This window comes from Lissotriton helveticus, chromosome 8 (genome assembly GCF_964261635.1).
Source record: "Lissotriton helveticus chromosome 8, aLisHel1.1, whole genome shotgun sequence".
Classification (NCBI taxonomy): domain Eukaryota; kingdom Metazoa; phylum Chordata; class Amphibia; order Caudata; family Salamandridae; genus Lissotriton; species Lissotriton helveticus.
Genome location: NC_136069.1, coordinates 830535828 through 830550639, shown reverse-complemented (window position 1 = coordinate 830550639; position 14812 = coordinate 830535828). Strand labels below are relative to the sequence as shown.

General features: G+C 45.1%; 1 protein-coding gene across 3 annotated transcripts in view; it reads right to left on the bottom strand.

Annotated features, from left to right (window-relative positions):
- Positions 1-14812, bottom strand: part of FANCB (FA complementation group B) — a 466340-nt gene that overhangs the window by 258723 nt on the left and 192805 nt on the right. For all 3 annotated transcript variants that reach the window (XM_078657640.1, XM_078657638.1, XM_078657639.1), the window contains exon 4: positions 12274-12366. In XM_078657640.1, the coding sequence (XP_078513766.1) occupies positions 12274-12366 (93 nt within the window). The remainder of the gene's footprint in view (positions 1-12273; positions 12367-14812) is intronic.

The window sequence follows — 14812 nt, the reverse complement described above, 5'->3', positions numbered from 1 at the left end:
TTGTTGCAGCCGACACGATGGTACGATCCGGTCCGGGGCAACCGTCGCAGTTGCGATGTGAGATGGAAGCGTTGCATCATGCTGTGTCCACACAGCTTGGTGCAGGCAGCGGTTCGTTGACAGAGTCGGTGAGACCAAGGCTTGGGTTGCAGGGTGAAACAGTGCTCGATGCAGTGCTGGCAGGTCACGATGCGGCAACGGAGCCTGTTGATGTTCGAGTCGGGAAGCGACGGAGTTGATGACTTCAGTGCAGTGTGTAGCGAAGCGGTGCGGAGTGCGATGCCCACAGGAGGCGGTGCAAGCAGCGGCTCGTTGACGGAGTCAGTGAGACATGGGTTGTGTTGCAAAATGAGGCAGGGCTCTCTATGGTGCCTTCAGGACACGGAGTCCAGCGACGGACTAGGTGACAGAGATGTTTACACTTTTCTTCTCCAGGCAACTGAAACCAGATGTTCCAGAGACGGTGCCCAGAAGCATGGTGAGGTCTTTGATGTTCCTGAGACCTCGTGAACAGGGGGCAAGCTCCACTTCAAGCCCTTGGTTATCTTCCTTAAGCAGGGGACTCAGCATAGAGCAACGTCCTTCTCCTTTCCTTGGCAGAAAAAGCCACTGCAAGCCAACCCCAGACAGCAAAGAGGCAGTTTCTCCAGCTCTTCTACTTGGCAAAGGTTCCTTTTGATTTCCCAGAAGTGATCTAAAAGTCTGGGGTCTGGCCCCCTCTTTTTATACAGCAAAATCCTTTGTTCTCTGGTGGCAGAGAAGCCCTTTGCTCAGTCATAACTAGTTATGTCCTCTCTGGTGCAGCTTCCTGGAAGGAGGTGGGGACAGCATTGTGTCAGGCAGACCAGGACCATTCAGATGAAAGGAAATCTCCTCCCCTTACTCTAAATGCAGCCCAGGTCTATTTAGCCCAGCCCTGACCCATGAGACTCTTTGGAGCCACTGCTTATCCCCAGATCCAGTCACTCCAAAGCCAGAACGTCAATACACATCCTAGCATAGGCACGCTAGATGGCTAAGCAAGAAAATACCTACTTTCTAAAAGTGGTATTTTCAGACACAAAATGTAAAAATCACCTTCACTATAAGATACATTTTAACATTCTGAGTTCAGGCATACCAAACTTTATTTTACTACCTTATTCCCAGGGGTAGTTATGTTTATAAGATGTCATAAGCAAACTCCCCATTCTATCCTATGAGAACAGGTAGCATTGGTGAAAAACGAAATTGGCAGTATTTCACTATCAGGACATGCCACACACACCAGGGCATCTTCTACCTTTTACATACACTGCATCCTGCCAATATGGGTACCGCGGGCTTACCTTAGGGGTGACTAACAAGTAAGATAAGGGAAGGTTATGGCCTGGCAAGTGAGTGTACTTCCCTAGATGATATTGCAGCCCTAGACTGCCCACAGGTACTGCAATGGCAGGCCTCATTTACATTTACAGGCGTCTTATGTGAGTGGCACAATCACTGCTGCAAGCCCACTAGAAGCATTTGATTTACAGGCCCTGGGCACACACAGTGCAGTGTACTAGGCCTGGGTGGTAAATTCTGTTCCACTCGCGGTATTTGCGGAATTCAGGTAATTTCACAATCCGCTGAGAACGCGGAATTGGCAAAAATTCTGGGTTTCGCGCAATTTTTTGCTTGTTCGCGCTTTCAAAATGCATGCTCGCAAGATATTTCTCCCTGAGAATGCAAACAGCGTTCGCAAACAGGAAAAAAGCATCGCGAACGAGCGGAACAAGTAATTTCGCTTGTTTGCGGAACTTTTGTGGGCTCGCAGAGATTTTTTTACCGTTTCGCAGAGCTTTGCGTAGCGCAACTACGCAAATTCCGCCCACCCCGCCCACCCCTACACTGTCCTAGAGACTGACTAGTAAATCAAATGTGCCAATCAGGGAATCACTAATCCATAATAATACTTTACAAAGGGAGCACTTGCACTTTGGCACTGAACAGCAGTGGCAAAGTGCCCAACGCATCTAGACCTGCAAAAACAAAGTCCAACACACAGCAAAACACAGGAGGCAAAGGCAAAAATACTGGGGAAATCCAAGCCAATGTTGCCAGGTCTAACACCTACTTTACCATGTTGTTAGTTAGGGAAGCCAGTGGGTCCCAAACTTCTAGATACAGTGGTCTTAAGTTCCAGGAACTTAGGACCCTGGCTGCATCCAGGAAGTTAAAGATAGGTATAAACCCTAACACAGACCTACTCTTACAGATGCTTCTGCAGTATGACCATCAGGATCCTGGAAGGCCAGAAGATCAGATTAACTCTGGGTTGGGCGAGGGCCCAGAAGAAGAGGGGACAGGGGTGGCTCACCCCAGTGACCCCAATTCTGGGCCTGGCCGGAGAGGTCTTAAGACCCCACTCTGGTAAACTCTGATCTCCCAGGGAATGGTTTAGATGACCCAGAGGAGCACCCTAGAGATTGACCACCCCCTTTGCTTCTCCTGGGATGGTTAAAAGAGTCCAGGGGAGGTCTAGGTCCTCCTCTATCAATTCTAATACCTCTAGCACTTCAATAGGGACCTTCATCTCTGACCTGATCAAACTTGAGAGAGCAAAGCTCAGGTTCAAGAAGGAGTGGTTTGCCCTTGATAAGGAGACCCTAGAAGGTTAGGCAGGATTTGTGACTAGGGTCCCATGGTGGCAGCTCTGACAAGCCTAGGATCAGGAAGAAATCTTTTGACACCAGGAACCTGAGCAGGTTAGCCCGTCCTTACCAGGAGGGGGTTAATATCCATAAATGGATCACTGCTTTGGAGAGGGCCTGTAAATTGAAGTAAGTCTCTCAAGGGCAGCGGGCAGCTATCCTTTGGCTAGCAAAGGTAGAGAGAAACTATTCACTATTAAGGAGGAAGCTGATAACTATACAGTTTTGAAGAGTGCCCTAATGGATGGGTTTGATTTAACCACTGAGCAAAACAGGGTTAAATTCAGGGACACACAGAAGGCACAAACCCAAGACTTTGTAGACTGTGCTATTAAAGCTCTGGCTTCATGGAAGTAATGTACATGACTATGAGGAACTGTACAATTTATTGAAGAGGGAGCACATCCTTAATAATTGTTCACATCAGCAGCTGCACTAGTACCTGGTGGACTCTGATCTGACTTCTCCCCAAGAATTGGGAAAGGAGGCGGACAAATGGGTCCACACCAGGATCAAGCAGAACAATAATGGTGGTGACCAGAAAGGCAAGATTTTTTATAGGACTAAGAGAAGGGTGGGGAGAAAGGTAAACACAAAAAGGAGTCTTCAAAAACACCCTACAAATCTTCCTCTGGGGTGGGTCCCAAGCCTCTTCTTCCTTTGGCAAGAAACCTTGGTATTACCTGTGCAAGGAAAAGGCCATGGAGGCAGGGATGCCTATTGCTCTAAAGCTAACACAAAAGAAGCTACTACAACTGCCCCCAAGGCAACTAGTGCCCTTAGCACTAGTACAATAGTAATAGTGCCCCTTATGGATTAGTAGAGTTAACCATGGGTTCTGAAGTGGGTTCTGGCCTAGACAGAACACCCACTCAGGCTGTCCTTGTCTGTGACAGTGGCATTGAACTTGCAAGGGCAAGTACAAGCAACAAACTCTGAAGAAGCTCTGGCATACAAGGACACAGGGGGCAGTTTCACTATGGTGACAGAGAAACATGTGACTCCTGATCGGATCATACTTGGTCAACTTTACCAAGTGACCAATACAAGCAATGTCAGGACTGATCATTCCTTGACAGTTGTAAATCTCAGCTAGGGAGGGGTAAGTGGCTCTAAAAGAGTTGTGGTTTCCCCAGACCTACCGGTGGACGCTCTGTTGGACAATGACTTAGAAACTTCAGCCTGGTCTGAATATTTGTGTAATATCCTCTGTCTTTTGTACAATTTTAGATTATATGACCTATACACTCTATCCTTTTGGCACATGCATTGGCACATGATGTGGCACTTTGTTACTGTGTTTACGGTTAGCATAAGAAATGGTGTGTATTTTACGTATATCATGTTGTGTTTCTTTTTGGTTCATTGTATATGTACTGTCTTTGTTTGTTATGTTGTATATATTATTTAAGGTAAATTATTGTGTATTTATATGTCCTTTATATGTATATTTATGTTGTATATGTTGGGATTATTACAGCCATGACGAAGTTCTTTTGGCACTAGGGAACGAAACGCGTTGGCTGTGTGCTGGTTTTAACCAAACTACATAAAGAGAAGATTTTTGGATAACGTTCGCCTCCCGACTGACCTAACTTAGAGTGCACCTTCCTTTCTTGTGGACTTGGTCTGAATTGGAGTTCAGGACACATGAAGAGATAATGGGAATCTCTGCCATTACATTTGCTTTTACTAGGGCTCAGGCCAAACAGGTAGGCAATGAGGGAGCTCTGGATCCTGGAAATACGCTAGCTCCTAAGAGAAGAAGCAGTAGGGGTAAGGAATGATCCTCCTCTCAGACTCCCAGTGAAGATTAGTCTCCTGAGAGATATGACCTTAGCCTCTGTGAAGGAACTGTCTCAGAGGAACTTGGGCCTCACAGAGAAGAGTTATTGAAGGAAGACTTGAGTTTGGAGCAGAAATCCTGTCTCTCTCTTGAACAGCTCAGATAACAAGCAGCTGCTGAGAAGGCAGGGATAGGATCTTTTGGGAAGGTGGGCTCCTGTTTTCTGAATATATAGAGCCCCCAAGCCTGGGGCCACCAGGGGGTTGGTTATACATCAGAAATTCAGGGGTTGTCTTCTCTCCCTGGTATATGACTTTCCCCTTGTAGGACATCTTGGGCAAAGTAAGACTTGGGACAGGTTTGTCCCTCACTTTCACTGGCCCCACATGTCTGAAGACACCAAGGAGTTTTGTTGCTCCTGTGTCATGTGCCAAGCCAGTGGTAAGTCAGGCGGTACTTCAAAAGCCCCGCAATTCCACTTCCAGTGGTTGGGGTTTCCTTTGAAAGGGTGAGGAATAGACACTGTTGGTCCCTTAAACCCTTCAACAGCATCTGGACACAGTTACATCCTAGTGGTGGTGGACCATACCACTGGGTATCCAGAAGCTTTTCCACCTAGGACCACTGCAGTTCCCGTGGCAGCTAGGGCCCTTCTAGGAGTGTTTTCCAGAGTGGGGTTTCCTAAGGAGACAGAGGTACAAACTTCATGTCTAGCTACAAAACTGCAATGTGGAATTAGTGAGGTGTAAACTACAAGCCTACCATACCCTACCATCCACAGTAAAATGGGCTTGTTGAAAGGTTTAACAAGACCCTAAAGGGTATGATCATGGGACTCTCAGAAAAACTCAGGTGAAAATGGGATGTCTTGGTACCCTACTCAAAGTTTGGAACACGCTCTTTCAGGATCGGTGCAGTATCAGAAGCAGGCAGGTTGGTGTTTTGAATGTGGCATGTGAGGAAATTGAGCTGATTGCTTTTTACCAAACATCATAAATTTGGGTGATTGATGAGTTTTTGTTATTCACGGTCTTCTTTCATTCTAGGTTGAGTGGCAGGATCGGTCCTTACTCCATTTTCCCTTTGGATTGTGTGTCATTCATTCATAGAGTGGGTGGCTAAGCAAACAGAGAATATGCCTTGTGAAAGGAACTTGGGTTTTTGCTTTGATGAAATTCACATTGAATGGTGGGGTGGAGGTATAATATGGGGTCAATTGCTTCCCAGTCAGGCGTGGGTCGAGGTCGTGGTCAAGCATTCATGTTTTCTGGATAGCATTCGTCCCAAGAAGGTTCTGACAAGGGCGGGGTAAAATATGCAGCAATTGAGAAAGCAAGGAGGAAGTTGAACAGAGAGATGCAGTGTTTTTGTGAGGAGAAGGGAGTGGGTTGGATAGAAGAAAAATGTACTTACCTTCGGTAATGCATTATCTGGTAGAGACTCTATCTAGCTGCAGATTCCTTACCTTTGAGTTTCTCAGGCGTCAGGCTGGATCCAGAAACTTTTGCTGAGCAATATCCCTTGCCTACACTGTCGGGTGGTTTCATTTGGCTCCGCGTAACGTCGTCTGTTGCGTCACTTATGACATTGCTGTGCCTACATAGGTGTCACCCAAGTGTGCAGATGCCAGTACTTTGCATTTTTCCATGCCAGAGGCACAGAGCCACAAAGTACCTGATGCAGTAGTCTGCAAAACTATGGCCCTGAAAGGGGGAGTTATCCTAGCCCAACAATATTAGTCCACAAAGCGGGGAGGCCAAGGTGAGGCTGTAAGGAATTTGCAGCTGGATAGAGTCTCTACCAGATAATGCATTACCAAAGGTAAGTAACTTGTTCATCTGATAGAGACTTCTAGCTGCAGATTCCTTATCTTTGAATTAGATATCCAAGCCTGGCAGTGGGCTGCGGACCAATGCCTTAAACTAGAAAGTCCCGCAGGACTGAGCTGGCAAAGTGGCCATCCCAGAAAGGGAGGGGAGGTGCGAAAACCACCCAGGCTCCGGCTCCGCGGAACTGTGCCTAGAGCATCGGTGCTCCTTACCTCTTCCATCGACGGATGACAGCTGAGTTGAATATTAAGTCCGCTTGGACTTCTTCTTTTGCCTCTACCCTGAGTGTCCAAAGGACCTCAAGTGGGATGAAGAGGACTTAGGGCTCTGGGAGCGGTCCCACGACCCTCGCTTCTTCGATAGGGACTGGGACCTCCGTGGAGTCTCGCTCAACGGTGTCGACTGCCAAGCATGACTTCGAGTCGTGGTCGGGCTCGAGACACCAGAGACAGACAGTGGAGGGGGGGGTTAACTGACAACTTGTGGTGGCAAGCACAGCACGGCTTGAAACCTGTTTTCTTCAAAGATATACCTGGCACACCAAGTTAAAAAAATCTCAGAATATGACAAAGGTGCCTTTTTGCCTTTCTCAGACGTCCCCTGGTCATGGCATCTTTCCATCTTATGAAATCTCCTCTGAGATGTGGAAGAGGTGTCACTATCCTCCTCATAAGAAGGAGATCTCTGTGCCTTGGCTTTCTGAAGCTACAGAAGAAGTCTCCCCTTTCTGTCCTTCAAAGTTTCGGTGGAAAAAGAGGGTATAAGCGGTACAGACATTTCTTGTGGGGGATCATCCACATTAAGCCTTTTCTTTCTACATATCTTGCATGGGCTCAAGAGACAATTTTTAGATGTCTCAGACATGGTATAAATAGCAGTAGTAGTTTCCTGAAACTGATTTGAAGAAAACTTAGAGCTCAGGGAGACTTCGTTCACACGACGTGTGGCAGAAAATCTGAGGGAAATAGCCTCTCTCTGGAGTATTCTAGATGGTACTGTATCCTTATCTGCTGAAGTTTGGTCCTTTTTTTTAAAAGGACATAGATAGGCTATTAAAATGATTGTTCATTACCATTATAACCTATAATAATGATACATACTGCTTTATTAGGGTACCGTGGGACTTCCACTTCGACGAGGGGGAGTGATTCAAGCATGTGAATCGATAAAAGATCCAATACTGGAGAATCTAACTTACACCACCTCACTAGAATTAATGATTTGTTATATCAGCTACGATTTTTCTGTAGCGCCAAATTTGCTTAATAACCAATTAGCCACGCATTTCGAGAATTTCAAATCAGAAAAATTTGAAATGTATCCATTTAGATTATGAATGAAAACCCATCAATGGCAATTAAGGCTACATCAAACATTGCAAGACATAATTAAACCATGTGATATGGCCAAATGAACTAGTAAATAAATACATTTTGAATCCGGGTCAAAGAAAGGGCTTTACAGCATCAGTCATGGCAAATCACAATCAAATGAGGCAGGTGTTATTGAGTATGAATCCCGTGTTGAGGTAAATCAGCTGTTACACGCTCTGCATACCAAGGGGGTCATGGGCCTCTGTGCAAGCAAGAAAAATAGACCCCCTTTTGCCTCCCCCCAGTCTTTGTTAAAAGATCTCTGTAACTGCAGTGCGGTTGACACCTTGAAACACTAATTCCAAGTGCACTGCACCAGTAGCATTGTTCACATCTAAGCCCATGCCCCTCTCTAGCTCCACTCCTCTTATACCTGCCTCCTTTCACTCTACCCTCCCATCCACTTCCAATCTCTTTCTTGCTGCTATGTATCTACGTTCTCCCTTTCTAATTTTTTTCTCCCCTTCAACCTGTCCACCTTATTGTCCTTCTTCTCTCTCCCCAATTTCTCCCTCATCCTGCCTTTGCTCACATATATGTACAAACGAAACTTTGACAGGATATTAACATAAAAAGTTAAACTAAGTCTTTGTCTAGAGACCTGAGGGTAGATGAAATACCTAACTTGTGTATGTGGAACACCATGAAATGAGAAAAAGTCAATGAGAAATGGTCTATGCTGTGATTACACCACATCCAACTCCGAGCAAGCACTGATATCACTATTTCTCTAATGCTCTCCCTCACAGTGTGGGCCATCTCACAGATATTTGCAAGCCCTATGCTGAATGGGGGAGCCCAATGAAGGGTGGGGGAACCTCTGCGCCACCGGGGCTGCATGGGCCTGTGTTATGCCCCTGGCCAGCTGCACAATATGGTGGTCACAGTGACCAGAATGAAAGCTGGAAATTAGGGTGGCCACACAAACCCAGAGGAGGGGCTGGTGAAGCTGGAGAAGGGGGCTGCTGGAGAAGGGGGCTACCTGGGAAGTAAAAACTATAACTGCCAGACAATACACGGAAGACGCATAGACATAAGAGAACCAGGGGGCAGGAGGATCTACAGAGAAGGGTACAAGAAATCCACAGCACTGAAAGCAAAGGATAAGCTCCCACTTAGGAACAAACATAGGAAAGGTGTAGCATGAAGGCTAGGGGAAAGGGGGCAGTGGGGTGGAACTGCCACCAAGATAAAAAAAAAAGAGGCAAAGGAAAATAAATGTGGGTGAGGGTGTGAAGAGCATTTCTAATTGCATGAACATTGTAAAAGAAAGTCAAAGGGTCACTTCGCATGCTTAATAGAACCATCGTTGGCAAAGTCAGTAGATCTGGCTTGCATTTTTGAGTCCTGTGCAAAGCATTAAAATGGCTGCTGTAGTATGACAATCCAAAACAATTGTTTCCTGCACGCAAAGCATCTATGAGATATTAAAAATTCCTATTTGTAAAGCGCGAACATATCACCTCCTTAAGGGTTTCAAGGCACTGGGGGCCGTTGGGTGGTTAAATGAGCTATTGCCCAGAGTCACATGATACTGAGCTGAGCTGCCGCCAGAACCGGGGATTGAGCTGTGAGCCCCATGCTCTGCAGGTAGCCACCCTGGCCACTGCGCCACACCTCAGAATTTATTGTGAGGTGATTAAGAGTACTTCTAGGATGCAAAATAATCCCTAAAGTATTTGGGTGCAAGCACTGCACAGGAGGTGGAATGATAGACAAAATAGCCAATAGCATGAGGCAAGAGAAAAGCACTTCTCTGGGTGGAGCCAAAGCCCATATTTTATGTATAATTTAGAGAACTCATAACAATAGTTCTTCCAGACAGCTTCCCGGCCTAAAACTATCAGACAGTGGAAAAGGTGAGTAGGATGATGTGTAATGATGCTGTAATATTAAAACTCCCATGCTAGAATTCACCTACAATCAAGTCCTGGGGAGAGGCAGGCAAAAGCAGTAGAAACCACTTTAAGAGACATGCCTGCCAAATTGTTATTTTAATGTTTGACAAAAAGAAATCAAAGATTATGAACATAAACGACTAGCACTAATTACCCCCATTTCACCCATCACAGAACCCCTTGAGTGAACACAACACAGCTATTTTTAAAATTCTTCCTTCAGTTAAGCTGATGTAGCCGACGGACACTATCCCAACTACTGCCACTTCTTTTCAAAGAGGACCCTATTGAGGTAGAGGCAGCCCCAGGGAAGGGAGTCTTCCTTCATGGAACAAAAGCACAACAGGAAACCAAGAAGACCTAAACACACCAGTGGTGTTTCAACCATTTAATTACAATGGGATTCCTGATTCAGACACAAGGCTGGCCTGGGTGTTTTCTATACTCTCACAACAGTCGAATAACAGTACGTTATTCTTGTCCAGGTATTTTTTGGGATTGTGTAACAACAACAATAGCTGTTGGCTCAGAATGTGTGGCACTGTAAACTAACCACATCATTCATAAAATACGCATAAATATGTGCTATGAAAGCCCTCCCTCTCCCAGTTCCTACACAACAGGCAGATCACTTTTTCACAACGGTGAAAGGGAAATACAGCACAACACAGAGCTGCAGTAGAGCTAGGCAACATCCTATTTCTACTGTTTCTCAAAGAAGCAGGTCTACAATCTCAAATTCATCAGAACGTATTTCAAAAGTTTGAAATAGGATAAAATGTAGGCTGCCCATCACAATCCTCTATACCAAACAGGTGTACAGCAACATAAGGTTTCACGCCTGATCCTAATGTTGCCACTTTTCGCAGAGAAAAATACCAGCCATTTGTTCAGGTTTTCACATTATGCAAAGGTCCAGACACTATGCCTAAACAGAACTTTAAATAAAATAGTCTGTGATTATTTTTAGCATGGCTTTTCTGCCTTTGTTTAATTATCAATCAGGGATTATTAAGGCAGTTGTAGAATTTGTGTTTACTGTTTAAACTATGTGCTGCTTTAGGTGATTCTCCTAAATTTGGTACCAACTGAAACATTAAAATACTGGTAATGCCGGTAGAAAACATGCCCACTGTAAGGATACTCCAAACATTTTTGCTACCTTGAAGGTGAAGGAAGTTCATGGTAGCTGTGTAAAGGGGAGGTGGGGTGCGAGTACAATGCTTGTTCCAGTGTCCCCAGGTCACAAAGCACAGTCATGGCCCACAACCAGACCCAACTTCTTTATTTTGTTTTGGAATGTAACAGCCTACAATGCCAATTTTTCCTCTAGCACAGGTGTACTGTATTGTGAATACATTTATATAGTGCTTCATACTCCCGGACGAACGCACATTAGTGTGTGAATAGAATGCTACAACCGGGAAAGTGCTAGATTTGCAGAGTAATGAATAACAGCGTGGCATACATGGGTAACGTTTTGGTGTTGTTCGCGAGCGACCAGACTGGTGCTCTTTTTTTATTTTTTTGCCTGAGGTAGGTGTGCCTGGGCGTGTTATGGCACACAAGAAGGGGAACGGGCCGAGAAGGCTCAGCCGGACTGTAGGAGGACCTTGGCTAACATGCCCCGAAGGGCGCACGGAACACATGGGCTGGTGCACAGCCGTGGCCAATTTAAGCCACTCGTGGCATTGGTCAGAATGGTTTGAAATGACCAATACGGAAGAGAAGGAGTGTCCCCCTGCATTGCCAAAAGTGGAGGCCAGCAGGGGCAACAGTCATCTGCTGACCATGAATGCTGTCCCACCCACCCACACCTACCTGGAAGTGGGTGTCGCAGCCGCAGCACGTGCAGATTTGGAGCATTTAGCTGAACCAGCACAAATAACCGGCATCAATAACACTAAGTAGGCTGGATGGGAAGAAGTGCCTGAGGGGAGTCTTTGGGATGCTTCATGGCAGGGACACCGTAGAGCAATGGAAGAGCCAAGAAGGGGATAACCGCTGTGCAGACACGGCACTTGCAGGCCAGGCACGGCCACAGAGCCGCAAATGTCACACATCGGTAGCACGGGAAGCCTAGAATTTGCAACGCTTAACCCCAGTGGGCCTTCTCTTCCATGGCACAGACTAGAACTTAGCCAGAGTGCTGTCAAAGACGATTATGGTGACAACCCACCAGCTTAAGACTGGGGATCAATGATTTGCGATTGGACAAACTGATGTATGGCGGATGCCATTTCGTGATTGTGTACACAGATGATTATTTATTGATTGTTGTGCTGATTTATGACCGATCATGTGGCTTATGAACAACTGCTAATAAACTGCGGCCAACTTTACACCACCACAAGGTCTGGAAGTGTTATTGATTATTGGTGGCTGAGCGGTGGCCAAGAGTGTCGCCCACCTGGGGCAGGTTAGATTTTCAGGCGTAAATGTCTGTTAAGTGAACAAATAGCTCAAGACATGAGCCATCACTAGCCTTTGTGAGGTCTGCCTTTGCCTTGTGTACTGTGCGCGTACCTATAGCATTCTTGTCGCAAGACTAGGAAGTTGCTAAAGGAGGCTCCTTAGCATATTTTATATCTTTTCTTGGGCAAACAATATTTTCGTAATAAAGGCTAGACTACATCTAAACATCACCACATGCTTTTAGTCTTTTACTGGAATTTTCGATGGAACACAATATTTTGGTTAGTCGATACAGACCTGCAATCTCGTTTCCAGCGCCTGCAGCGTGCGAAAGCGGATCTCCAGACCCTCGTCGGTCGCAGCTTCCGCTTCTGAAACAGGAAGGCCGCTCTGAAAAGCAAACAGGGCACGTCACTGCTTGAAGCTTTGCCAGAAACCATTACCGTGTAATAATGGAGACCCTGTGATAAGGAATTACAAAGCGAAGACACAACAGCAAGCAATTAAAAAACCAAGGGCTGGTGGCATTTGAGGTTGATGTTACTGCACAGACCAATTTATAAAAGGTTAATTAAAGTACCCGTCTCTTAAAAGAGGAGTGTCGTTTGGCTGACCATCAAGGAAGAAACACACATTAGTTCAAGTTTCAACAGCTGTGCACGTGTCAATTTAAATCCTGCTCAGAAAAAGAAACACACAGCCAATTCCTAAAAGACATTCTGATGTCCCGATCAGAGCTAATTTCGCATCAGTACACCCAGTTGCCAGTACTAATCAAAGTGAGAGGGTAGACAGATATGCTTAGTGCGCCTAACAGAGAAAACTGGCTCTTGCTTCCCACTATTACCAGATTTGGAAATTTAAACAATTGATTCTGGGATTATGGGGTGTAGCACAAAGGGGTCGAGTTATGAGGAGCCAAGTCTGATGACGGTCAACAAATGTATTATATTATTTTTAAACTTTACCCCAAAGACATTGGCAACAGTAGGCAAATGTGATAGTAAACTTGTTCTGGCTTAATTGGTCACAACAAGGCTGAATTTTATTTATCTTGCCGGTTTGCTCCACCTGGAAGGCTTTTTGTGCTCACTTTGCCACTAGATTCAAGCTAGCCTGGCTGATGAGGGCTGTTAGCCCGAAACCTGTCCCAGGATACTTGTTTCAGGTCCAGGGAAGACATGGCTTGGCAGTTCGGGCTGGACTGTTACCATGAGGCACAGGGTCAATACTGATTTGCATATAGCTATGCCTGAACTGGGGTGGCAAAGTGAGCTAAAGAATTATGATGGATTCAACCCAGATCTGTGACTGGGGGTGAGCGTTTGAAAAGTTTTAGCACTCCGTCCATCTCCTTGTGTTTGCTAGGCTCTTTGTGTGCCCAGGAATTCTGAGGGGATAATAACAACGAAAAGATAATTCTGGTGGTTAATGCACTTGCTGGAGAGATCTGGGTTTTGTTTCGTTACAGATTTGCCTCATCATAAGGTAGCATAGAATAAACTCCTATTACTACTCAAACCAAGGTGCTATACTTTAAAACCTGTCTTAGTGTTTCTCCAGACCAAGCACCCTTAACACATAACGCCAACTAGTGTGGGTGATATGTGACTCCTACACTTCGTAACTCTCATTGTCTTATCCAACATTTCCTATACAATGGATGTATTCACTTGTATAATTCACTGACTCTGTATAATATGCGTTTGTGTCTCTGACGCCATACATTGAGATGAAAAGGGCAAGAGAAGAAATTTAAAAAATAGTAAGTGCCATTCAAATTTGTTGATAGTGTAATTATTCATATATACAGATACATATGTCATTATTACAGTGAACAAAGTAAAAAACCTGCCTTCAAATCAGTTTCTCTTAAGCACTTGTGAAGTGATAACAAGCGGAGTATCTTTTTTTCCCTTATTTGCCTTGGCATCTAAGTGTTAGGTTCCAGGTAGCCCCCGGCCAGGATAAGACTCCAGCAAAGGGAGGTCTGACGGCCCTTTGAATGAGGCCTTTGTGTTGGCCCCAGCTTGAAATGCAAAAAATAAGAAACTCAAGTCTGAAAAGAAAGCAAACAACATGCGGATGCAGCTGAGTGTGCCTTGGTGTTGGCCAACTACACTTGGATAAATTCAGCATATTTCATTGTGGCCGGCAAAGATACGGCTCAATAATTGCTGCCCGATCGAGTATCTCTCTGGACCCTCCTCATTTCCTGCACTGCCTATTACTCTGACAAAGGGAAGGGCGAGCTTGGTTGAAAGAAAGGAAACAGGGCCATGTGAAATTATATAATGACCTTTTATCAGGGATTTCTGGTTAGATTTTCCTGAGCACCGTCATCTGGCAAACGCTAGGTGAGACGGGGCGAGTAAGCAGATTCTGTTATTAGAGTTAATGAAGATTCTAGGAACAGCCTGTCTTTTTTCAGTCCCCAACTACTACCTCAGCAAGGCGTATGATCGCAAGGTGCCGGAGTATTCACACTTCACACTTGTGCCCATGTTTTAGTTCAATTAATCAATCAATTATATCTTTATTAGGAAACAAAAGTATCCGTAAAAGTACAATTTAAAACACAGAAGATATTAAAACTGACATTTCATAAAAATCACAATAAAATTAAAAAGAGATATGTCAATAGGTTATGATGTTACTATAAGACAATTCTAATAAGTGTCCATTGTCAAGCGTGCCGGACAGCGATTTTAAGAAACAAACCCACATGAAAAATATATTCTCATCGTCAGTGAGTGAGAGCAGCTTGCTATATGCTACACTAAAATCCCTGATGGCAAACTTCTTAATTAGGGGAAGTAAAATGCTCATAGTGTAC